General features: G+C 45.5%; 3 protein-coding genes and 1 long non-coding RNA gene across 9 annotated transcripts; all 4 read right to left on the bottom strand.

Moving 5' to 3' along the window:
* Window positions 1-1,277: 1,277 nt before the first annotated feature.
* On the bottom strand, window positions 1,278-2,662 carry LOC118944534 (uncharacterized). The gene is made up of 4 exons (XM_036964389.2): window positions 2,479-2,662; window positions 2,321-2,382; window positions 2,046-2,132; window positions 1,278-1,943 (listed from the first exon to the last, which is right to left on the bottom strand). The coding sequence occupies exons 3-4, from the start codon at window positions 2,085-2,087 to the stop codon at window positions 1,398-1,400; spliced, it is 588 nt and encodes a 195-aa protein (XP_036820284.2). The 5' UTR covers window positions 2,088-2,132; window positions 2,321-2,382; window positions 2,479-2,662; the 3' UTR covers window positions 1,278-1,397.
* Window positions 2,663-3,157: 495 nt separating this feature from the next.
* LOC149971425 (uncharacterized) lies at window positions 3,158-3,730 on the bottom strand. The gene is made up of 2 exons (XR_016492285.1): window positions 3,390-3,730; window positions 3,158-3,282 (listed from the first exon to the last, which is right to left on the bottom strand). It is a non-coding gene; the product is annotated as an uncharacterized LOC149971425 (long non-coding RNA).
* A 4,423-nt stretch (window positions 3,731-8,153) lies between these two features.
* Window positions 8,154-10,787, bottom strand: LOC118944535 (uncharacterized). Of its 3 annotated transcripts, none has more exons than XM_090222442.1 (4): window positions 9,494-10,787; window positions 9,236-9,384; window positions 8,617-8,773; window positions 8,154-8,520 (listed from the first exon to the last, which is right to left on the bottom strand). In XM_090222442.1, exons 1-4 carry the CDS (start codon window positions 9,885-9,887, stop codon window positions 8,300-8,302), a joined length of 921 nt encoding a protein of 306 aa, XP_090078568.1. In that variant the 5' UTR covers window positions 9,888-10,787; the 3' UTR covers window positions 8,154-8,299. The 3 variants fall into 3 exon arrangements, with proteins under 3 accessions (XP_090078568.1, XP_090078570.1, XP_090078569.1); XM_090222444.1 differs by having other exon boundaries at window positions 9,236-9,366; window positions 9,494-10,712; XM_090222443.1 differs by having other exon boundaries at window positions 8,617-8,761; window positions 9,494-10,689.
* Window positions 10,788-17,931: 7,144 nt separating this feature from the next.
* On the bottom strand, window positions 17,932-21,360 carry LOC110506627 (uncharacterized). Of its 4 annotated transcripts, none has more exons than XM_090222452.1 (5): window positions 20,037-21,202; window positions 19,781-19,929; window positions 19,129-19,306; window positions 18,702-19,038; window positions 17,932-18,599 (listed from the first exon to the last, which is right to left on the bottom strand). In XM_090222452.1, the coding sequence occupies exons 1-4, from the start codon at window positions 20,428-20,430 to the stop codon at window positions 18,848-18,850; spliced, it is 912 nt and encodes a 303-aa protein (XP_090078578.1). In that variant the 5' UTR covers window positions 20,431-21,202; the 3' UTR covers window positions 17,932-18,599; window positions 18,702-18,847. The 4 variants fall into 3 exon arrangements, with proteins under 4 accessions (XP_090078579.1, XP_090078578.1, XP_090078582.1 ...); XM_090222453.1 differs by having other exon boundaries at window positions 19,129-19,318; window positions 19,781-19,911; window positions 20,037-21,360; XM_090222451.1 differs by having other exon boundaries at window positions 19,129-19,318; window positions 20,037-20,543.
* Between the last annotated feature and the right edge of the window lie 3,162 nt (window positions 21,361-24,522).

The raw sequence follows: 24,522 nt of genomic DNA on the forward strand, positions 1-24,522 counted from the left end.
TCTGGACTAGAGCAGGGTCATACTTAAGCCCTGATTCTGACTCCTGGGATGCAAACAGTACTTTTTGCCTCAAATCTAAAACGCGCATCAGGAAGCTTTGAGGGGTCTCCTTGCTATGCTGTGCTTCTGAAGCTAGCTGTTTGTAAAGCTCTGTTGCACTCTTCTCTTGGAAGTGGGAACGCAGGATACATCTAAGTGTGGGAAGAGTTAGCTGGGGTTTACCTTCCAAGTAGCTGCGTAGCTGTGAGCCTGGAGAAATAGCCCTGACTACTGCGTCTACTATTTCTACCTCAGGATAGCCTCTGTTAAGTCCATTTTCGATCTGATGGGCAAGGCTGGAAAAAATCTGTTTTTCTTTCTGGCCCGGTTCACCTATCTGACCAGAAATTTTAAACTCTTTACGCAAGTATGAGCTGGGCTGTGCATTTGGTGAGAGCGGCACGCTCCCCTGAAGATTGGCATGGGGTTGGGGCTGACGCAGAGAATCACTGGCTTGTGTTGTGGAGTTATAGTTCTCAGTTCCTCTATTCTGTGATGTGTTCCGGCTGGTTCAATATCATAGTCAGTTTGCCCTGTTTTGTTATCTATGCCACTAATCATCTCTGTCATTTCGTCTTTAAGTAGCAACAATTCCGACATGCCGCCATTTTCTAACTCTGCGACTTCCTCTCTTTCAAGGAACATCATAATGTGAGTCATTAATGATATGCGGGATTTGTTTTGAACATCTCTTCTCTGTTCGCCTGATATGTCAAGGAAATCACATATCTCTAGTAAAAAAGGATGTTCCCACCATCCTTATTTAGGTTGACTTACTTAACCAATCTCCCTGTAATCTGTTGGAAACCCACCAGTAACAAAGCATCTTCAGGTGGCTCAGATATGTGGTGACAGGAGGACTCTATTTGATGCATGTGTAACAAAGGTAATTAGGCCCTGAGTTTGCGAGGTGTTATTAAAATGCTAAACAGTTTAAGGGCTGGATAACATGACGATCTAAACCTCATCAGGATGTGGGAGGGAAGGACAGAGGGAGAAAATAGAACACGTCTGATTTGTATTCGCTGTGGGTGAATGTTATTTCATACATTACAGAATGCAATATGCTTATGGATCATTATTGTCCAAATGAACTCTATGCTGATATATTCACTCTCCCCTACCTGTAGTAGTTTGATTGTTCCCTTGGCAGTAATATTTATTACTTTTGGTGAATTCAAACAAATAGGTCTAATCTAAACATGCTGCGTCACATATCAACCGTAGTGAAAATTTGCTGCAGAAAAAATGTTTTATTAATTGATCAAAGTATAGCTTTTGCTACATTGAAATGTTCATTAGGCCTATTGGCTCTTCAGAGATGCAGAGGCAGCTCGGTCTCCACTGTCAACATGTAATCAGTCAAAAAGTGCTGCAATCTCCAGCAGCATTGCATCCTCATTGGCATTATCAGTAGCAGGGGTAGCGGAGGCAGCCATATCCTTCAGCTCATTGTCATCTTCATACTCAGCAATGAGGTCTTTCAGGCTGGTCTCACTGATGGATTTCTCCATAGAGGTGTCTGTTAGGGTGGAGATCAAATCTTTAGCAGAGTCATCCTTCACATCCTCATCAGTAGTGATCATGTCCTTAGTGCTCTCAGGGGTCAGTGCCATGTCAAGAGTGGAGGTCTGGGTAATGGAGTCTGACGTGTGAAGATCTATCATGGTCTCCGATGAGACCATGGAGATCTGGCTCTGAGAGGTAGAAGTGGTGGTCTGTGTGTCTGTGTTCATATCTGATGTCTGTGTTTCCATCTGCGCATGTGTCGAAGTGTTGGTAGAGGATGGCGTTCTCTCTGTCCTAGTTGCCATAGACGAGGTGGGCAGAGGGACTCCGGGTAGCTGCCACTCCAGAGGGAGGATGGCCAGGTTCCGAGCCAGGGAAAACTGAGAGAGGGAGCTCTACCCGGAGGAGAAGGGTGGTTAGGTTGAGGTCAGAGGGGAAATTGTCTCATGTTTGAATCTCTGTCTGTCCGTATAGTAATTTAGGTTTCAGTAACTTACGTGGGCACGTGGTAGAGTCGGAGAGTCAGGTCTTATGTACATTTCCTCCACAGGGGTCTTCACTTGCCGGGGTGTCCTTTGATTTTCCTGCACAACACAATTGTAACACCCAATGATAACACCACATTATGGGAAAGATCTTTTGCTCACAATAAAATATGATACAGCATGTTTGGTTGTTTCACAGAGTTAGGTCTTTGTCCTGAATTAGTTCCCTTGTGGTCCTGAGATGATTTCAACAGCTGAACTTCAATCCGGTCTTTCTCCCTGCCCACCTTTCCATTTCTCTTGTCCTTGACCCTTTTGGTTGTAACATCACCTCCAGACAAGTCTGAACCTGTGTAGATTATACATTTTGATTTTGAAGACACGTTCTTCCAAGTGAAGCCAATCTCATTCTATATCTAATCAGCAGACACCCCATAACACTCACCAGTATCAGATGCATTATCTTTGTCCTGATCCTTTCTACTCAGTCTGTTCTGAGAGGGACGAGTCTTCCTCAGCTTGACTTTCCCACCACAGCAGAAGAGAGTGAACAGCTGCAGGGCCGCCACAGCTGGATGGATGCTCTTCTTCTTCTCTTTCTTCTGGGTCTCCTTTGCTTGCTCCTCAGGGAAGACCTCAGTGTCGCAATCAGTACATCAGTTAGAAATCTACTGACATTTAAAACTACGATATCAATGTTGAATATGGGTAGCCAATGAGCTCTAGCTTCATTGGCAACAAATATTATTTCCTAAGTGTGTTTCCATGTCAAAATGTTACCCCATAATAACTAGGGTTAGTGCTATCCGTGATCCTTGGGACGTCCCTACCCTAAACCCTAACCTTAACCCCTACCTTAATCTTAACCCTTACCTTAACCAAGGTCAGAGTTGGGACATTCCATGGATTCTGTTTAGACTTTTCCTAATAATTATTAGGGCCTACCCCATCCGAAGGGGCATTGTGACATTGTCACATTTGTCAAGCCATGTCAAAGGATCAGTTTCAACACAATATGCTGTGTTTTCCTTAATGTGGTCATTATCAGTTGTCAAATGCATTGGTTAATCCTCATTAATAAGCAAGTTTGGATGTCTTACCGAGTTAGGTCTTTGTTTAATGTCTTTTTCTTTTTCCTGTGTCGTTCTGCATTTGTGGTCCTGAGATTCAATGCTATGTTTCTCTCCTCCAACCTTTCCTTTACTCTTGTCCTTGATCCTTTTCACGTCACCTGCAGAGTAGTCCAAGCCTGTAAGTGAAACGTTTCTAAGACACATGACCTGTTTTTTTCCAAGTGAAGCCCAGATAATTGTACTATGTAGCAACACTAATCAATATACACCTCCTAACACTCACCAGTTTCAGAGTCATTATTGTTGTTTGTATCGTTTATCGTTGTTCCCTTTGTCCCATCACCACTCTGGGAGGGATCAAAGGGTGTTTTCTTCACCTTGACGCAGCTCAGCAGTGTAAACAGCTGAAGAAAGGTCAGGGCTTGAGGGATCCTCTTCTCCTTGGGTTTATCTTTATGTTCCTGTGTCTCCTTTGATTTCTCCCTATGGGATGCCTCAGGGACAGGGTCACTTAGTCTCTGACCCATGTCACGACAAGGTAGTGTACCGTTGTAATCAATCAAATCAGTTATAGGTTGAGAAATCGTTCGAATGTAGCTAATGCGCTCTACCTGAGCTTGTCTGACCGTTTCAATGTGGTCTGATATTATGACATAAGTGTGTTTCCGTGGCAACATGTTACCTCATAATGTTCCCTTATAACAACTAGTTCTCCTTCCCTGGTAAAGGGGCATTGTGACATCACCAAGTTAGTTACCTATCCACATATCCACCCAGAACACTGGAACGGCCTATTTCTATGGACCTAGTCTGCCTGTATGTCTGTATTTTCCTGCTGGATCAAATTAAGATCCTACCACTGTATGTCTGTCTCTCTCTTTCCTTCTCTCTACCTCTCTCTCTCTGCCTGTACTCATATTCAACCTCTGCCTTCACCCTATTGCAGCAGTTGATTTTCTCATAATTTGCCTGCATCATGTTGCAAGGAGAGAGTGACCGAGCACAGGTCAATCACTCCACAATGAGTATGATTATACAGTTGATTATCAAGTGCCACATTCAACAGACTACTACTGTTGGCAATCAGAATACAATGTTGTTGTAGTCCAAGAGTCGACTCGGTGAATACATGCAGCACAATGGGCAAGAGTCATGACATCACGTCTATTCATACCTCCTCTATGTTTGCACTATTAAAAGCAGATCGCCGCCACATGTAGCATTAGAGACAGCAAGCCTCCCTGGCTCAGCACCTGTTAGTGTCAGCTTTTAAGTGCTACATGTCAGCCTGATAATTACTCTGTGTGTCATCAGCAGAGGTGATTAGTGATAAAAGCTCACAGAACATGATAGGCTAACACCTCTGGAGGCACCTGGATGTATCACAGTAGTTTATCCATTTCACTCAGACCACTAACGATAGGTTTTCAGGTATGCACGCACAAACACACACCACACGCACACACACACACACGCACACACACACGCACACGCACACGCGCACACACACCACATGCACACACACACATTTATGTGTTTGCAACCACGCATGCATTTCTAAGAACGCATGCACACACACATTACTGAAGACACGGACACACACACACTGTCCATCATGTCCTATGAGCAGGGTAAAGACAGGGCCAGCAAAAACAGCAGCTGACAGACCGTAATAGAGCCTGTCTGTCAAATCAAATGTAATAATAAATCAAATCAAATGTATTTATGAAGCCCTTCTTACATCTGCTGATATCTCAAAGTGCTGTACAGATACCCAGCCTAAACCCCCAAACAGCAAGCAATGCAGGTGTAGAAGATCGATGGCTAGGAAAAACTCCCTAGAAAGGCCAGAACCTAGGAAGAACCCTAGAGATAAACCAGGTTATGAGGGGAGGCCAGTACTCTTCTGGCTGTGCCGGGTGGAGATTGTAACAGAACATAGCAAAGATGTTCAAATGTTCATAGATGACTGTCAAAGGTGTGTACGGGAGGCAAAGTCAGGTGCAGGAGAGCAGAGTGTAGTGAACAGGCACACTTTAATTCCTTTCCAAAATACATAGCACATAAAAACAATAACGTGCCAAAGACACGGAACATGACATAAGTAATAATCCACAATACCAAACAAACAATTACACACAAAGACATGATGGGAAACAGAGGGCTAAATACATGTAGAATGATTAGGGAAAGAAAACCAGGTGTGTATGGGACAAGACAAAACAAATGGATATCTGAAAAATGGAGCGGTGATGGCTAGAAAGCCGGTGATGTCCATCGCTGAACGCAGCCCGAACAAGGAGAGGAGCCGACTTCGGCGGAGGTCGTGACAATGACCAGCAGGGTCAAATAATAATAATCACAGTGGTTGTCGAGGGTGCAACAGGTCAGAACCTCAGGAGTAAATGTCAGTTAGCTTTTCATAGCCGATCATTCAGAGTATCTCTACTGCTCCTGCTGTCTCTAGAGAGTTGAAAACAGAAGTTCTGGGACAAGTAGCACGTATGGTGAACAGGTCAGGGTTCCATAGCCGCAGGCAGAAAAGTTTAAACTGGAGCAGCAGCACGGCCAGATGGACTGGGGACAGCAAGGAGTCATCAGGCCAGGTAGTTCTGAGGCATGGTCCTAGGGCTCAGGTCCTCCAAGAGAAAGAAAGAAAGAAAGTAGGAAAGAAAGAAAGAAAGAAAGAAAGAGAGAAAGAGAGAGAGAGAATTAGAGAGAGCATACTTAAATTCACACAGGACGCCGGATAAGACAGGAGAAATACTCCAGATATCACAGACTGACCCTAGCCCCGCGACACATACTCTACTGCAGCATAAATACTGGAGGCTGAGACAGGAGGGGTCGGGAGACAATGTGACCCCATCCGACGATACCCCCGGACAGGGCCAAACAGGCAGGATATAACCACACCCATTTTCATTGTGTTGTCAGTAGTATCCCCCTGAGGATAGACTGGTCACTTCTTGTTGGAGACCTCATCAATGTTGCTGTCTCTAGAGGAAAGAAATGGCTTCTCTCAATGTCATTGTAACTAGATCACTGTGATGAGCGTGTGTGTGTTTTTGTGTGTAGGTGTGTATACGTGCATGTCTGTGTGTACATTTGGGTGAGAGACACTTTGATCTCCTTATTGGGTAGATTAATATTTGAATTCATAGATGGATACATCTCACCATCCCTCCTACTGTCTCTCCTCTATATCCACCCAGTCATCCCCCTCTCTTCTCTCCCTCCCCTTTCAGAGTTAATATGTTCTGCATCTTTTCTAGATTAACAATCCTCAGAAACGTCATGCTTAATTACATACATGTACAGTATCTATGTTATGTTGATTTAGTTCCAAGTCTACTTTGTCAACAGTATGTTGATGTCAGGCTCATCTTTATTGTGGATAGTGCACTCGTGTACAACTAGGGGGTTTCTCAGGTGAGGGACAGCTTGGCTGTAGCCCTAAACGATGTGCTGCTACTACTGCTTCTCTCAGCTCATTATCCATGCAGACCACAGGCATGACAGAGACAGAAAAGTGCAGTTTGACCGAAATCTTCCCTGTGAGAATTCATAAAATACCTAAATTCTCAAAGTGATTTACTAACGGAGTATTTTTCACCTGGTATTTTAATACTTAATTCAATAGTTTCAAAGCTCTCTATTCTGTCACCATTCAAGGTGATAAAACGACACATACAGTATGTGTGCTAATCAATTACTCTGATGACACCAATATATCCTCCCCTCCTGTAATATAGGCAAAGAGAATGATGTGCTGTAGTATGAGGATGTTCCCACCATCCTTATTTAGGTTGAATTACTTAACCAATCTCCCTGTAATCTGTTGGAAACCCACCAGTAACAAAGCATCTTCAGGTGGCTCAGATATGTGGTGACAGGAGGACTCTATTTGATGCATGTGTAACAAAGGTAATTAGGCCCTGAGTTTGCGAGGTGTTATTAAAATGCTAAACAGTTTAAGGGCTGGATAACATGACGATCTAAACCTCTTCAGGATGTGGGAGGGAAGGACCGAGGGAGAAAATAGAACACGTCTGATTTGTATTCGCTGTGGGTGAATGTTATTTCATACATTACAGAATGCAATATGCTTATGGATCATTATTGTCCAAATGAACTCTATGCTGATATATTCAATCTCCCCTACCTGTAGTAGTTTGATTGTTCCCTTGGCAGTAATATTTGTTATTTTTGGTGAATTCAAACAAATAGGTCTAATCTAAACATGCTGCGTCACATATCAACCGTAGTGAAAATTTGCTGCAGAAAAAATGTTTTATTAATTGATCAAAGTATAGCTTTTGCTACATTGAAATGTTCATTAGGCCTATTGGCTCTTCAGAGATGCAGAGGCAGCTCGGTCTCCACTGTCAACATGTAATCAGTCAAAAAGTGCTGCAATCTCCAGCAGCATTGCATCCTCATTGTCATTATCAGTAGCAGTGGTAGCGGAGGCAGCCATATCCTTCAGCTCATTGTCATCTTCATACTCAGCGATGAGGTCTTTCAGGCTGGTCTCACTGATGGATTTCTCCATAGAGGTGTCTGTTAGGGTGGAGATCAAATCTTTAGCAGAGTCATCCTTCACATCCTCATCAGTAGTGATCATGTCCTTAGTGCTCTCAGGGGTCAGTGCCATGTCAAGAGTGGAGGTCTGGTTAATGTAGTCTGGCGTGTGAAGATCTATCATGGTCTCCGATGAGACCATGGAGATCTGGCTCTGAGAGGTAGAAGTGGTGGTCTGTGTGTCTGTGTTCATATCTGATGTCTGTGTTTCCATCTGCGCATGTGTCGAAGTGTTGGTAGAGGATGGCGTTCTCTCTGTCCTAGTTGCCATAGACGAGGTGGGCAGAGGGACTCCGGGTAGCTGCCACTCCAGAGGGAGGATGGCCAGGTTCCGAGCCAGGGAAAACTGAGAGAGGGAGCTCTACCCGGAGGAGAAGGGTGGTTAGGTTGAGGTCAGAGGGGAAATTGTCTCATGTTTGAATCTCTGTCTGTCCGTATAGTAATTTAGGTTTCAGTAACTTACGTGGGCACGTGGTAGAGTCGGGGAGTCAGGTCTTATGTAAATTTCCTCCACAGGGGTCTTCACTTGCCGGGGTGTCCTTTGATTTTCCTGCACAACACAATTGTAACACCCAATGATAACACCGCATTATGGGAAAGATCTTTTGCTCACAATAAAATATGATACAGCATGTTTGGTTGTTTCACAGAGTTAGGTCTTTGTCCTGAATTAGTTCCCTTGTCTGTTTCTGGTGTTGTACTTACGGGTTCGTGGTCCTGAGATGATTTCAACAGCTGAACTTCAGTCCGATCTTTCTCCCTGCCCACCTTTCCATTACTATTGTCCTTGACCCTTTTGGTTGTAACATCACCTCCAGACAAGTCTGAACCTGTGTAGATTAGACATTTTGATTTTGAAGACATGTTCTTCCAAGTGAAGCCAATCTCATTCTATATCTAATCAGCAGACACCCCATAACACTCACCAGTATCAGATGCATTATCGTTGTCCTGGTCCTTCCTCAGCTTGACTTTCCCACCACAGCAGAAGAGAGTGAACAGTTGCAGGGCCGCCACAGCTGGATGGATGCTCTTCTTCTTCTCTTTCTGCTGGGTCTCCTTTGCTTGCTCCTCAGGGGAGACCTCAGTGTCGCAATCAGTACATCAGTTAGAAATCTACTGACATTTCAAACTACAATATCAATGTTGAATATACGTAGCCAATGAGCTCCAGCTTGATTGGCAACAAATATTATTTCCTAAGTGTGTTTCCATGTCAAAATGTTACCCCATAAAAACTAGGGTTAGTGCTGTCCGTGATCCTTGGGACATCCCTACCCTAAACCCTAACCTTAACCCCTACCTTAACCCTAACCCTTACCTTAACCATTTCAATTTCAACGTCAAAGGTCAGAGTTGGGACGTTCCATGGATTCTGTTTAGACTTTTCCTAATAACTATTAGGGCCTACCCCATCCGAAGGGGCATTGTGACATTATCACATTTGTCAAGCCATGTCAATGCTCTGTTTTCCTTATTGTGGTCATTATCAGTTGTCAAATGCATTGGTTAATCCTCATTAATAAGCAAGTTTGGATGTCTTACCGAGTTAGGTCTTTGTTTAATGTCTTTTTCTTTTTCCTGTGTCGTTCTGCATTTGTGGTCCTGAGATTCAATGCTATGTTTCTCTCCTCCAACCTTTCCTTTACTCTTGTCCTTGATCCTTTTCACGTCACCTGCAGAGTAGTCCAAGCCTGTAAGTGAAACATTTCTAAGACACATGACCTGTTTTTTTTTCCAAGTCAAGCCTAGATAATTGTACTATGTAGCAGCACTAATCAATATACACCTCCTAACACTCACCAGTTTCAGAGTCATTATTGTTGTTTGTATCGTTTATCGTTGTTCCCTTTCTCCCATCACCACTCTGGGAGGGATCAAAGGGTGTTTTCTTCACCTTGACGCAGCTCAGCAGTGTAAACAGCTGAAGAAAGGTCAGGGCTTGAGGGATCCTCTTCTCCTTGGGTTTATCTTTATGTTCCTGTGTCTCCTTTGGTTTCTCCCTACGGGATACCTCAGGGACAGGGTCACTTAGTCTCTGACCCATGTCACGACAAGGTAGTGTACTGTTGTAATCAATCAAATCAGTTATAGGTTGAGAGATCGTTCGAATGTAGCTAATGCGCTCTACCTGAGCTTGTCTGACCGTTTTAATGTGGTCTGAGATTATGACATAAGTGTGTTTCCGTGGCAACATGTTACCTCATAATGTTCCCTTATAACAACTAGTTCTCCTTCCCTGGTAAAGGGGCATTGTGACATCACCAAGTTAGTTACCTATCCACATATCCACCCAGAACACTGGAACAGCCTATTTCTATGGACCTAGTCTGCCTGTATGTCTGTATTTTCCTGCTGGATCAAATTAAGATCCTACCACTGTATGTCTGTCTCTCTCTTTCCTTCTCTCTACCTCTCTCTCTCTGCCTGTACTCATATTCAACCTCTGCCTTCACCCTATTGCAGCAGTTGATTTTCTCATACTTTGCCTGCATCATGTTGCAAGGAGAGAGTGGCTGAGCACAGGTCAATCACTCCACAATGAGTATGGTTATACAGTTGATTATCAAGTGCCACATTCAACAGACTACTACTGTTGGCAATCAGAATACAATGTTGTTGTAGTCCAAGAGTCGACTCAGTGAATACATGCAGCACAATGGGCAAGAGTCATGGCAACACGTCTATTCATACCTCCTCTATGTTTGCACTATTAAAAACAGATCGCCGCCACATGTAGCATTAGAGACAGCAAGCCTCCCTGGCTCAGCACCTGTTAGTGTCAGCTTTTAAGTGCTACATGTCAGCCTGATAATTACTCTGTGTGTCATCAGCAGAGGTGATTAGTGATAAAAGCTCACAGAACATGATAGCCTAACACCTCTGGAGGCACCTGGATGTATCACAGTAGTTTATCCATTTCACTCAGACCACTAACGATAGGTTTGCAGGTATGCACGCACAAACACACACCACATGCACACACACACACACACACACACACACACACACACACACACACGCGCAACCACGCATGCATTTCTAAGAACGCATGCACACACACATTACTGAAGACACGGACACACACACACTGTCCATCATGTCCTATGAGCAGGGCCAGCAAAAACAGCAGCTGACAGACCGTAATAGAGCCTGTCTGTCAAATCAAATGTATTTATAAATAAAATCAAATTAAATGTATTTATGAAGCCCTTCGTACATCTGCTGATATCTCAAAGTGCTGTACAGATACCCAGCCTAAACCCCCAAACAGCAAGCAATGCAGGTGTAGAAGCACGATGGCTAGGAAAAACTCCCTAGAAAGGCCAGAACCTAGGAAGAACCCTAGAGACAAACCAGGCTACGAGGGGAGGCCAGTACTCTTCTGGCTGTGCCGGGTGGAGATTGTAAGAGAACATAGCCAAGATGTTCAAATGTTCATAGATGACTGTCAAAGGTGTGTACGGGAGGCAAAGTCAGGTGCAGGAGAGCAGAGTGTAGTGAACAGGCACACTTTAATTCATTTCCGAAATACATAGCACATAAAAACAATAACGTGCCAAAGACACGGAACATGACATAAGTAATAATCCACAATACCAAACAAACAATTACACACAAAGACATGATGGGAAACAGAGGGCTAAATGCATGTATAATGATTAGGGAATGAAAACCAGGTGTGTATGGGACAAGACAAAACAAATGGATATATGAAAAATAGAGAGTTGATGTCTAAAAAGCCTGTGACTCCGCCCTTGACGCGAAGCTCCAGTGGCACGCAGACACCAGCTTCGGGGATGACCCGGAGGGCGAAGTGAAGGGCGATACGGCGATGGTGAAACTCCCGCAGCAGTTCAGGATCCAAAACATCCGCAACCGGAACACAGCACCTCTACCCCTCCCATTCCACGGGGTACTGAAGGCACCCCGCCCGACGCCTCGAATCTAGGATGGAACGAACGATGTACACTGGGGCCCCCTCAATGTCCAAAGGGGGTGGAGGGACCTTCCACACCTCAGATTCCTGGAGCGGACCAGCCACCACCGGCCTGAGGAGAGACACATGGAACGAGGGGTTAATACGATAATCAGAGGCAAGCTGTAATTTGTTACATACCTCATTCACCCTCCTCAGGACTTTAACCGCCCCACAAACCGCGGACCCAGCTTCCGGCAGGGCAGTCGGAGGGGCAGTGTAACGACTCTCCTCTTCTTCTGACGAGGAGTAAGAGATGTCGGACCAATGTTCAGCTTGGTAAGTGTCCATTTTAATATATAAAACTGAACACTACAAAAATACAAAATAACAACGTGAATGAACAAACGAAAATCGAAACAGTCCCATATGGTACAAACACAGACACATGAAACAATCACCCACCACTCAAAACTGAAACCAGGCTACCTAAGTATGGTTCTCAATCAGGGACAACGAATGACAGCTGCCTCTGATTGAGAACCATACCGGGACAAACACAGAAATGCCAAATCATAGAAAAAGGAACATAGACAACCCACCCAATTCACGCCCTGACCATACTAAAACAAAGACATAACAAAATAACTAAGGTCAGAATGTGACGGGCAGGTTACGGGTCGAGAGCCAGACCCGGTCTCACTGCAGTGATGGTCCGCTCTGGTTATTTGGCAGCTGGAGGTGTACACGGGTGGCCTCCTATGTCTCCTCCGCACGCCTAAACCAGTCATCCACCGCAGGAGCTTCGGTCTAACCCTGATGCCATTGCGCCAGAACCAGCTGGTACCCCAATACGCACTGAAAGGGGGAGAGGTTAGTGGAGGAGTGGCGAAGCAAGTTCTGTGCCATCTCGGCCCAGTGCACGAACGCAGCCCACTCACCCAGCCGTTCCTGGCAATAAGACCGCAGAAACCTGCCCACATCCTGGTTGACTCTCTCTACCTGCCCGTTACTCTCGAGGTGAAAACCTGAGGTAATGCTGATCGAGAACCCCAGACGTTCCATGAACGCCTTCCAAACTCTTGACGTGAACTGGGGACCCCGACCCGACACTATATCCTCAGGCACCCCGTAGTGCCGGAAGATGTGAGTCAACAGGGCTTCCTCAGTCTGCAGGGCCATAGGATGACCGGGCAGAGGGAGGGAGTAGGGAGGAGATGACAGGACTTAGAAAATGATCCACAACGACCAGGATCGTAGTGTTTCCCTGTGAAAGAGAATGATCTGTTAGGATATCCACTGACAGATCTGTTAGGATATCCACTGACAGATGTGACCAAGGTCATTGTGGAACGGGTAAGGGATTAACTTACCTCTGGGCATGTGTCTTTGAGCCTTATACTGGGCACACACCGAGCAGGAGGAAACATAAGCCCTTACGTCTTTTGCCAAGGTGGGCCACCAGTTCTTTCCAGTCAGACAGAGCACCGTCAGAGATGTGTGGGCCCAATAGATCAACTGGTCACGGACAGCTGACGGAACGTACATACGCCCAACAGGGCACTGGAGGGGGGCGGGCTATGTAGGTAAAGCCTGCTCAATTTCCACATCCAGCTTCCACACGACCAGCGCTACCAGGAAGGAGGCCGGGGGTATGGGAGTCTGATCCATGGGCCGCTCCTCTGTGTCATACAGCCCCGGACAGTGTGTCTGCCGTCTTATTCTGGGAACCTGGTCTGTAGGATAGGGTAAACACAAAACGGGTAAAGAACATGACCCACCTTACCTGATGGGGATTCAGTCTCCTCGCTGCCTGGATGTACTCCAGGTTGCGGTGGTCAGTCCAGATGAGGAAAGGGTGTTTAGCCCCCTCAAGCCAATGTCTCCACACCTTCAACGCTTTAACCGCAGCCAACAACTCGCGGTCCCCCACATCATAGTTAAGCTCCGCTGGGCTGAGCTTCTTCGAGAAGAAAGCACAGGGGCGGAGTTTCGGTGGCGTACCCGTGCGCTGTGAGAGCACGGCTCCTACCCCAGCCTCGGACGCGTCTACCTCCACTATGAATGCCAAAGAGGGATCCGGATGGGCCAGCACGGGTGCCGAAGTAAACAGAGCTCTTAGCTGCCCAAAAGCCCTGTCCGCCTCAGCCGACCACTGCAACCATACAGGACCCCCCTTCAGCAATGAGGTAATGGGAGCAGCAACCAGGCCAAAACCCCGGATAATTCCGGTAGTAATTGGCAAACCCTAAAAACCGCTGCCCCTCCTTTACCGTGGTGGGAGTCGGCCAATTACGCATGGCTGCAATGTGGTCACTCCCCATCTCCACCCCTGATGTGGAAATGCGATACCCTTGGAAGGAGACAGCCTGCTGAAAGAACAGGCACTTCTCAGCCTTGACATACAGGTCATGCTCCAACAGTCGTCCAAGTACCTTGCGCACCAAGGACACATGCTCGGTGCGTGTAGAAGAGTATATCAGAATGTCATCGATATACATGACTACACCCTGTGCAGGTCCCTGAACATCTCGTCTACAAAGGATTGGAAAACTGATGGAGCATTCATCAACAAATACGGCATGACGAGGTACTCATAATGCCCTGTGGTGGTACTAAACGCTGTCTTCCACTCGTCTCCCTCCCGGATACGCACCAGGTTATACGTACTCCCGTGATCCAGTTTTGTGAAGAAGCGTGCCCCATGCATTGACTCAATCGCCGTGGCGATAAGAGGTAGCGGCAAACTGTATCTCACCGTGATTTGATTGAGTCCTCTATAGTCAATGCATGGGCGTAAACCTCCATCCATCTTCTTCACAAAAAATAAACTTGAGGAGGCGGGTGAAGCAGGGATTCAGAGACATATGTATCCATAGCCACCGTCTCCGCTTGCTACAGGGGATACACGTGACTCCTGGGAAGCACAGCTTCTGCCAGGAGACTTATCGCACAATCCCACCGTCGATGAGGTGGTAATTGAGTCGCCTTTCTTTGACAGAAGGCGAGAGCCAAATCGGCATATTCGGGGGGGGGGGGTGCACGGTGGAGACCTGGTCTGGACTTTCCCTGCCGTGGTAGCACCAACGGCAACCCCTACACACCTCCCTGAGCACTCTCGCGACCACCCCGTGAGAGCCCTCTGTTGCCAGGAAATAGTGGGGTTATGCAGAGCAACCAGGGAAGGCCTAATACCACAGGAAACACAGGAGAGTCAATGAGGAAGAGGCTGATTTTTTTCCTCGTGATCCTCCTGCATAACCATGGCCAAGGGGATGGTGGCCTCCCTGATTATCCTTGACCATAATGGTCGACAATCCAAAGCGTGAACCGGGAAGGGTCTAACTACAGGAAAAATGGGGATCCCTAAACTATTGGATAACGCTGTCGATAAAATTCCTGAGCTGCGCCTGAATTGATTCCAGAGCGAATTCCTGGGCGCTCCTTGTCCCTTTCTCCCGCCGCTCTACCTTCGGGTGGATGGTCGAAGACGGCCCGGAAGCGACGGGTGAACTCCTCGTACTGGTCCACAGGTAGTCCTCCTCTTTCCACACGGCGTTTGCCCACTCCAGCGCTCCTCCTGTGAGACAGGAAATGAGGGCAGCTACTCTCTCCCTTCCTGAGGGAGCTGGGTGCACGCTGGCCAGATAGAGGTCCAGTTGAAACAGGAATCCCTGGCACTTTGCTGCCATTCCATCATACTCCCTGGGAAGGGAGAGATGCATCCCACTGGAATTCTCTCCAGACGGGACGGGTGGAGGCAATCCCGGTTGTACTGGTCGAGGCGCTGGAGAGACTCCGTCTCTCCCGACGGTCCATGGTTTGAACAACGCGATCCATCATGGCACCAAGTTGACTTAACATTGCCGAATGTTCCTTGTCGCTCTCCTGGACGCGCTCCTCGACTCCTCTAACCGGGGTACCTGCTCCTGCTGACTCCATGGTTTGGTGTGTAATTCTGTCAAAGGTGTGTAAGGGAGGCAAAGTCAGGTGCATGAGAGCAGAGTGTAGTGAACAGGCGCACTTTAATTCCGTTCCAAAATACACAGCACATAAAAACAATAACGTGACAAAAACACAGAACATGACAAAAGTAAAGCGCCCGACAATAATCCACAATACCAAACAAACAATTACACACAAAGACATGATAGTAAACAGATGGCTAAATACATAGAATGATTAGGGAATGAAAACCAGGTGTGTATGGGACAAGACAAAACAAATGGATATCTGAAAAACTGAGCGGTGATGGCTAGAAAGCCGGTGATGTCCATCGCTGAACGCCGGCCGAACAAGGAGAGGAGCCGACTTCGGCGGAAGTCGTGACAATGACCAGCAGGGTCAAATAATAATAATCACAGTGGTTGTCGAGGGTGCAACAGGTCAGAACCTCAGGAGTAAATGTCAGTTAATTTTTCATAGCCGATCATTCAGAGTATCTCTACTGCTCCTGCTGTCTCTAGAGAGTTGAAAACAGAAGGTCTGGGACAAGTAGCACGTATGGTGAACAGGTCAGGGTTCCATAGCCGCAGGCAGAAAAGTTTAAACTGGAGCACCAGCACGGCCAGGTGGACTGGGGACAGCAAGGAGTCATCAGGCCAGGTAGTTCTGAGGCATGGTCCTAGGGCTCAGGTCTTCCAAGAGAAAGAGGGAAAGAAAGAAAGAAAGAGAGAGAGAAAAGAATGAAAGAAAGAAAGAGAGAAAGAAAGAAAGAGAGAGAGAGAATTAGAGAGAGCATAATTAAATTCACACAGGACACCGGTTAAGACAGGAGAAATAATGCAGATATAAGAGACTGACCAAAGCCCCCCGACACATACTCTACTGCAGCATAAATACTGGAGGCTGAGACAGGAGGGGTCGGGAGACAATGTGGCCCCATCCGACGATACCCCCGGACAGGGCCAAACAGGCAGGATATAACCACACCCATTTTCAATGTGTTGTCAGTTGTATCCCCCTGAGGATAGACTGGTCACTTCTTGTTGGAGACCTCATCAATGTTACAGTCTCTAGAGGAAAGAAATGGCTTCTCTCAATGTCCTTGTAACTAGATCACTGTGATGCCCTGAGCACTTCATGTGGATAGAGGAGTGGGTGTGAGCGTGTGTGTGTTTTTGTGTGTAGGTGTGTATACATGCATGTCTGTGTGTACATCTGGGTGAGAGACACTTTGATCTCCTTATTGGGTAGATTAATATTTGAATTCATAGATGGATTCATCTCACCATCCCTCCTACTGTCTCTCCTCTATATCCACCCAGTCATCCCCCTCTCTTCTCTCCCTCCCCTTTCAGAGTTAATGTTCTGCATCTTTTCTAGATTAACAATCCTCAGAAACGTCATGCTTAATTACATACATGTACAGTATCTATGTTATGTTGATTTAGTTCCATGTCTACTTTGTCAACAGTATGTTGATGTCAGGCTGATCTTTATTGTGGAGAGTGCACTCATGTACAACTAGGGGGTTTCTCAGGTGAGGGACAGCTTGGCTGTAGCCCTAAACGATGTGCTGCTACTACTGCTTCTCTCAGCTCATTATCCATGCAGACCACAGGCATGACAGAGACAGAAAAGTGCAGTTTGACCGAAATCTTCCCTGTGAGAATTCATAAAATACCTAAATTCTCAGTGATTTTCTAACGGAGCATTTTTCACCTGGTATTTTAATACTTAATTCAATAGTTTCAAAGCTCTCTATTCTGTCACCATTCAAGGTGATAAAATGACACATACAGTATGTGTGCTAATCAATTACTCTGATGATACCAACATATCCTCCCCTCCTGTAATATAGGCAAAGAGAATGATGTGCTGTAGTATGAGGATGTTCCCATCATCCTTATTTAGGTTGAATTACTTAACCAATCTCCCTGTAATCTGTTGGAAACCCACCAGTAACAAAGCATCTTCAGGTGGCTCAGATATGTGGTGACAGGAGGACTCTATTTGATGCATGTGTAACAAAGGTAATTAGGCCCTGAGTTTGCGAGGTGTTATTAAAATGCTAAACAGTTTAAGGGCTGGATAACATGACGATCTAAACCTCATCAGGATGTGGGAGGGAAGGACAGAGGGAGAAAATAGAACACGTCTGATTTGTATTCGCTGTGGGTGAATGTTATTTCATACATTACAGAATGCAATATGCTTATGGATCATTATTGTCCAAATGAACTCTATGCTGATATATTCACTCTCCCCTACCTGTAGTAGTTTGATTGTTCCCTTGGCAGTAATATTTATTATTTTTGGTGAATTCAAACAAATAGGACTAATCTAAACATGCTGCGTCACATATCAACCGTAGTGAAAATTTGCTGCAGAAAAAATGTTTTATTAATTGATCAAAGTATAGCTTTTGCTACATTGAAATGTTCATTAGGTCTATTGGCTCTTCAGAGATGCTGAGGCAGCTCGGTCTTCACTGTCAACATGTAATCAGTCAAAAAGTGCTGCAATCTCCAGCAGCATTGCATCCTCATTGGCATTATCAGTAGCAGGGGTAGCGGAGGCAGCCATATCCTTCAGCTCATTGTCATCTTCATACTCAGCGATGAGGTCTTTCAGGCTGGTCTCACTGATGGATTTCTCCATAGAGGTGTCTGTTAGGGTGGAGATCAAATCTTTAGCAGAGTCATCCTTCACATCCTCATCAGTAGTGATCATGTCCTTAGTGCTCTCAGGGGTCAGTGCCATGTCAAGAGTGGAGGTCTGGTTAATGGAGTCTGACGTGTGAAGATCTATCATGGTCTCCGATGAGACCAAGGAGATCTGGCTCTGAGAGGTAGAAGTGGTCTGTGTGTCTGTGTTCATATCTGATGTCTGTGTTTCCATCTGCGCATGTGTCGAAGTGTTGGTAGAGGATGGCGTTGTCTCTGTCCTAGTTGCCATAGACGAGGTGGGCAGAGGGACTCCGGGTAGCTGCCACTCCAGCGGGAGGATGGCCAGGTTCCGAGCCAGGGAAAACTGAGAGAGGGAGCTCTACCCAGAGGAAAAGGGTGGTTAGGTTGAGGTCAGAGGGGAAATTGTCTCATGTTTGAATCTCTGTCTGTCCGTATAGTAATTTAGGTTTCAGTAACTTACGTGGGCACGTGGTAGAGTCGGAGAGTCAGGTCTTATGTAAATTTCCTCCACAGGGGTCTTCACTTGCCGGGGTGTCCTTTGATTTTCCTGCACAACACAATTGTAACACCCAATGATAACACAGCATTATGGGAAAGATCTTTTGCTCACAATAAAATATGATACAGCATGTTTGGTTGTTTCACAGAGTTAGGTCTTTGTCCTGAATTAGTTCCCTTGTGGTCCTGAGATGATTTCAACAGCTGAACTTCAGTCCGGTCTTTCTCCCTGCCCACCTTTCCATTACTCTTGTCCTTGACCCTTTTGGTTGTAACATCACCTCCAGACAAGTCTGAACCTGTGTAGATTAGACATTTTGAAGACACGTTCTTCCAAGTGAAGCCAATCTCATTCTATATCTAATCAGCAGACACCCCATAACACTCACCAGTATCAGATGCATTATCTTTGTCCTGGTCCTTTCTACTCTGTCTGTTCTGAGAGGGACGAGTCTTCCTCAGCTTGACTTTCCCACCACAGCAGAAGAGAGTGAACAGCTGCAGGGCCGCCACAGCTGGATGGATGCTCTTCTTCTTCTCTTTCTGCTGGGTCTCCTTTGCTTGCTCCTCAGGGGAGACCTCAGTGTCGCAATCAGTACATCAGTTAGAAATCTACTGACATTTCAAACTACAATATCAATGTTGAATATACGTAGCCAATGAGCTCTAGCTGGATTGGCAACAAATATTATTTCCTAAGTGTGTTTCCATGTCAAAATGTTACCCCATAATAACTAGGGTTAGTGCTGTCCGTGATCCTTGGGACATCCCTACCCTAAACCCTAACCTTAACCCCTACCTTAACCCTAACCCTTACCTTAACCATTTCAATTTCAACGTCAAAGGTCAGAGTTGGGACGTTCCATGGATTCTGTTTAGACTTTTCCTAATAACTATTAGGGCCTACCCCATCCGAAGGGGCATTGTGACATTATCACATTTGTCAAGCCATGTCAATGCTCTGTGTTCCTTATTGTGGTCATTATCAGTTGTCAAATGCATTGGTTAATCCTCATTAATAAGCAAGTTTGGATGTCTTACCGAGTTAGGTCTTTGTTTAATGTCTTTTTCTTTTTCCTGTGTCGTTCTGCATTTGTGGTCCTGAGATTCAATGCTATGTTTCTCTCCTCCAACCTTTCCTTTACTCTTGTCCTTGATCCTTTTCACGTCACCTGCAGAGTAGTCCAAGCCTGTAAGTGAAACGTTTCTAAGACACATGACCTGTTTTTTTCCAAGTCAAGCCTAGATAATTGTACTATGTAGCAGCACTAATCAAAATACACCTCCTAACACTCACCAGTATCAGAGTCATTATTGTTGTTTGTATCGTTTATCGTTGTTCCCTTTCTCCCATCACCACTCTGGGAGGGATCAAAGGGTGTTTTCTTCACCTTGACGCAGCTCAGCAGTGTAAACAGCTGAAGAAAGGTCAGGGCTTGAGGGATCCTCTTCTCCTTGGGTTTATCTTTATGTTCCTGTGTCTCCTTTGGTTTCTCCCTATGGGATACTTCAGGGACAGGGTCACTTAGTCTCTGACCCATGTCACGACAAGGTAGTGTACTGTTGTAATCAATCAAATCAGTTATAGGTTGGGAGATCGTTTGAATGTAGCTAATGCGCTCTACCTGAGCTTGTCTGACCGTTTTAATGTGGTCTGAGATTATGACATAAGTGTGTTTCCGTGGCAACATGTTACCTCATAATGTTCCCTTATAACAACTAGTTCTCCTTCCCTGGTAAAGGGGCATTGTGACATCACCAAGTTAGTTACCTAGCCACATATCCACCCAGAACACTGGAACAGCCTATTTCTATGGACCTAGTCTGCCTGTATGTCTGTATTTTCCTGCTGGATCAAATTAAGGTCCTACCACTGTATGTCTGTCTCTCTCTTTCCTTCTCTCTACCTCTCTCTCTCTGCCTGTACTCATATTCAACCTCTGCCTTCACCCTATTGCAGCAGTTGATTTTCTCATACTTTGCCTGCATCATGTTGCAAGGAGAGAGTGGCTGAGCACAGGTCAATCACTCCACAATGAGTATGGTTATACAGTTGATTATCAAGTGCCACATTCAACAGACTACTACTGTTGGCAATCAGAATACAATGTTGTTGTAGTCCAAGAGTCGACTCAGTGAATACATGCAGCACAATGGGCAAGAGTCATGGCAACATGTCTATTCATACCTCCTCTATGTTTGCACTATTAAAAGCAGATCGCCGCCACATGTAGCATTAGAGACAGCAAGCCTCCCTGGCTCAGCACCTGTTAGTGTCAGCTTTTAAGTGCTACATGTCAGCCTGATAATTACTCTGTGTGTCATCAGCAGAGGAGATTAGTGATAAAAGCTAACATAACATGATAGGCTAACACCTCTGGAGGCACCTGGATGTATCACAGTAGTTTATCCATTTCACTCAGACCACTAACGATAGGTTTGCAGGTATGCACGCACAAACACACACCACATGCACACACACATGTTACGCCCCTGAAATCAGGGGAGAAATAATCACGAGAGTGATACGGTGTTGTATTCTCAATTCAAAGTTTAGTGTAATGAGAAAAGACTGCGATTTTCCCCAGGAATATGGGTGGAGACCAGAGCAATCGATCTCCGGCTCATAGATTAAGAGCATTTCGTAGATCACAGATTAACACTTTTAGGCACCACAAAATAAAATAATCAATATAACGTTTACACATTACTCACAATTCGTACCCTTTGACAGATTTTAACTTTAACACAATTATATGAATGTTATCAATCTCTATCAACTAATACTGAATGCATCTTTTTAACCTTAGATGTTTTAAGATCCACATCCTATGAACTTACTAATACTTTTTAATGTATAACAGGCTATGAATATTTCCTTTAACCTGTCACACTCTCGCCGACAAAATAAATGTTGTCCCAACATTACCAACATTGTCTTCTTCAACAGTCCGTATGCACTGGACCTAGAAAATCCTCTTCTGTAAGGTAGTACTTGAGCAGAGGTCAAGGGTCACAGTTCAAATATAGCTAATAAGTTATATTCACAGTCCATATCTGTTGACCAGCTATATAACATAAGCAGTCTTTTCTCATACTATTGATCAACAGTCCATCAATTTTAATGATCTATATGCATAGTCTGCAAATTGTCTCTTTTGACAGTCTGTGAAATCAGACAGTAGTCCATGGTCAAACATGTCAACTCTGTAGCCTCATGTTTGCTGAAGCCCATACATGTAAGGTGGCTGAAAGTAACTTTGCTGTAGTGATGGCAGCCATGGAACCAGTCCTGGTGCAGAGTAGACAGGGAACAACTGTGGCTGTGGCTGTATACTGTAGCAGGAAGGGATACCAAGCTGATCATAGGTGATACGTCTTGGAGGGTGTCTCTCTCTTTGTGGCAGCTGGTAGGCTGGTTCCTCAGGTTCAGCAGCATCAGTATATGAAGGAAAGGCACTTGGTGGATGATCATCAGGCAAATTTTCTTTAACTGTTGTTGTCTCCTCCAGCCGCTTTTCAACAAGAGGCTGTGCTGGTAGCGTATCAGGGACTGGCACTGCAACTGTCTGTCTCACTGTTGGGGGCCTGTGTTCCCACTCTCGCTGGTTCAGCATTCCTCTCCTCAGGTACTGTAGGAGATGTGGGAACCTGTAGCGGCTCATGATGAAGGTCATATTCATCCCCACTGTCTTCATCAGAATCTAGAGTCTGTGATGCAGGCTGGTGTCTCCTCGTTTTCTGACTTTTGTCCACTTTGGTCATTTCTGGTTGTGTCTCAAAAGGTAAGTGGTCACAGGACATGAGCAGATTTCTGTGCAGGACCCTGGAGCGTCCCCTACCCTTTTCTGGTCTAAATTCATAAATCGGCAGGTCTGAACCCATTTGTCTCACCACTGTGTGAATTGTATCTTCCCAATAGTTACGGAGTTTTCCTGGTCCTCCTCTTGGTGTCAGGTTTTTAATCAGAACTCGCTCGCCAGGCTGTAGCACTGAACTCCTAACTTTAGTGTCATAGTACTTCTTACTTCTTTCAGCGGCTTTCTGAGCATTTTCATTTGCAATGGCGTATGCTTCTTCCATCCCTCGTTTCCAGTTCTCCACGTATTCTCGCTGGTTACTGGAACCTGCCTCTGTGCACAATCCAAAGAGCATATCAACTGGAAGCCTGGGTGATCTCCCAAACAGAAGATAAAATGGTGAATAGCCAGTCACTTCGCAACGGGTGCAGTTATAGGCATAAACCAGTTTGTTCAGAGACTCCTTCCAATTTGACTTTTGTGTCTCAGTTAGTGTCTTTAACATTTGCAACAATGTTCTGTTCATGCGTTCCGCTTGACCGTTTCCCATCGGGTGATAGGGTGTTGTCCTGGACCCCGCCATGCCACTGAGTTTCTTTAACTGATGGAACAACTGATTTTCAAATTCTCCCCCTTGGTCATGGTGGATGCGGGACGGGAACCCAAACTTCAGGGCAAAGTCATTGAAGATGAGATTTGCAGCAGTTTTACCTGACTTTGATGTGGTGGCGTAGGCTTGAGTGAAACGTGTAAAATGATCAACAACCACGAGGATGTACTCATATCCCCCTTTGCATCTGTCGAGATGAAGGAAGTCTATACATACCACTTCAAATGGCTGTGTTGTCACAATGTTTGCCAGAGGAGCTCTTGTTGCATGGGCTGGCTTTTTCTGCTTGACACAGCTACAAGTTTTAGTCACATAGTGCTCGATGTCAGATTGCATATATGGCCAGAAGAAGCGGTCACGTACTAGTGATACAGTGCGGTCAGTACCTTGGTGTCCCATGTTATTGTTCAACTCTTCCATCACTTTACCTTTGTACTGCTCTGGTAGAACTAACTGCTTGCGGGCTGTAGTGATGGTTGTTGCAGTGGTTGTCTCACCTTCAGCTAATACTGACATCGATGCAGCTGAAAATGACCAAGGTACAACAGCCTCTTTCTGTACCTCAACTGCTTGTATCGCGGCGGCAATGGTGTCTGGTGGAAGCTCCTCAGAACATTCTCTCATCAGTGACTCTACATCCAGTGGCATCCTTGACAAAGCATCTGCATCACCGTTCTCTCTGCCTGGCCTGTACTTTATTGTAAAGTGGAAATCAGCCAAGTCTGCAACCCACCTGGAAGTGGGTTGTTATCGCTGTATACAGTGAAGGTCGGAGCATAGTACAAATAATCATGGAACCCTTCAGTGATTGCCCATTTTAGAGCTAGAAATTCTAGCTTGCTCGAGTGGTAGTGATAGTTCTTCTCCGCTGCTGTTAAGGTTCGAGAGCCATAAGACATGACCCTAAGCTTCCCCTCTTACTTTTGATAAAGAACTGCTCCCAAGCCTTGGTGTGACGCATCAGTGTGTACAACAAATGGCTGAGTGAAATCAGGGAAACCTAAAACTGGTGGGTGAAGCAAACACTCAATCAGCTGTTCCAGTGCCTGTTGATACTGGTCAGTCCACAGGATTGGCTTGTTTGAGGGCACCACATTACTTACTTTCTTTGTTTTTGTTTTCCGTGGGTGGTCAGGTATTTTCTCTGAATCTGCTTTCAGGAGGTCATACAGGCAGCTGGCACTCCTAGAAAAGTATTTGATGTACTGTCTGTAGTAAGTGAGTAAACCAAGCATTTTTCTGAGCTGGCCTACAGTCTCTGGTCTGATTTCTTTCAATGCTCTTACTGCTTCAAAATCGGCTGGGTCAACTCGGCTGCCCTCTGCAGACACTATTCTGCCCAAATAACGGACCTGGGGTTTAAAGAGATCACA

Source organism: Oncorhynchus mykiss, chromosome 26 (genome assembly GCF_057628025.1).
Source record: "Oncorhynchus mykiss isolate SJ-2025 chromosome 26, ASM5762802v1, whole genome shotgun sequence".
Taxonomy (NCBI): domain Eukaryota; kingdom Metazoa; phylum Chordata; class Actinopteri; order Salmoniformes; family Salmonidae; genus Oncorhynchus; species Oncorhynchus mykiss.

What these genes read in the sequence shown, in the direction of transcription:
- LOC118944534 (XM_036964389.2), bottom strand. Translation starts at nt 2,087, where the DNA reads ATGTACATAAGACCTGACTCTCCGACTCTACCACGTGCCCAC. An exon ending in CGACTCTACCACGTGCCCAC is followed by an intron (nt 1,944 to 2,045) that starts GTAAGTTACTGA and finishes TCCTCCGGGTAG; the next exon opens with AGCTCCCTCTCTCAGTTTTC.
- LOC118944535 (XM_090222442.1), bottom strand. Translation starts at nt 9,887, where the DNA reads ATGTTGCCACGGAAACACACTTATGTCATAATCTCAGACCACATTAAA. An exon ending in CAATAATGACTCTGAAACTG is followed by an intron (nt 9,385 to 9,493) that starts GTGAGTGTTAGG and finishes TTTCACTTACAG; the next exon opens with GCTTGGACTACTCTGCAGGT. An exon ending in TTAAACAAAGACCTAACTCG is followed by an intron (nt 8,774 to 9,235) that starts GTAAGACATCCA and finishes TGCGACACTGAG; the next exon opens with GTCTCCCCTGAGGAGCAAGC.
- LOC110506627 (XM_090222451.1), bottom strand. Translation starts at nt 20,430, where the DNA reads ATGTTGCCACGGAAACACACTTATGTCATAATCTCAGACCACATTAAA. An exon ending in CAATAATGACTCTGATACTG is followed by an intron (nt 19,930 to 20,036) that starts GTGAGTGTTAGG and finishes TTTCACTTACAG; the next exon opens with GCTTGGACTACTCTGCAGGT. An exon ending in AGATAATGCATCTGATACTG is followed by an intron (nt 19,039 to 19,128) that starts GTGAGTGTTATG and finishes TAATCTACACAG; the next exon opens with GTTCAGACTTGTCTGGAGGT.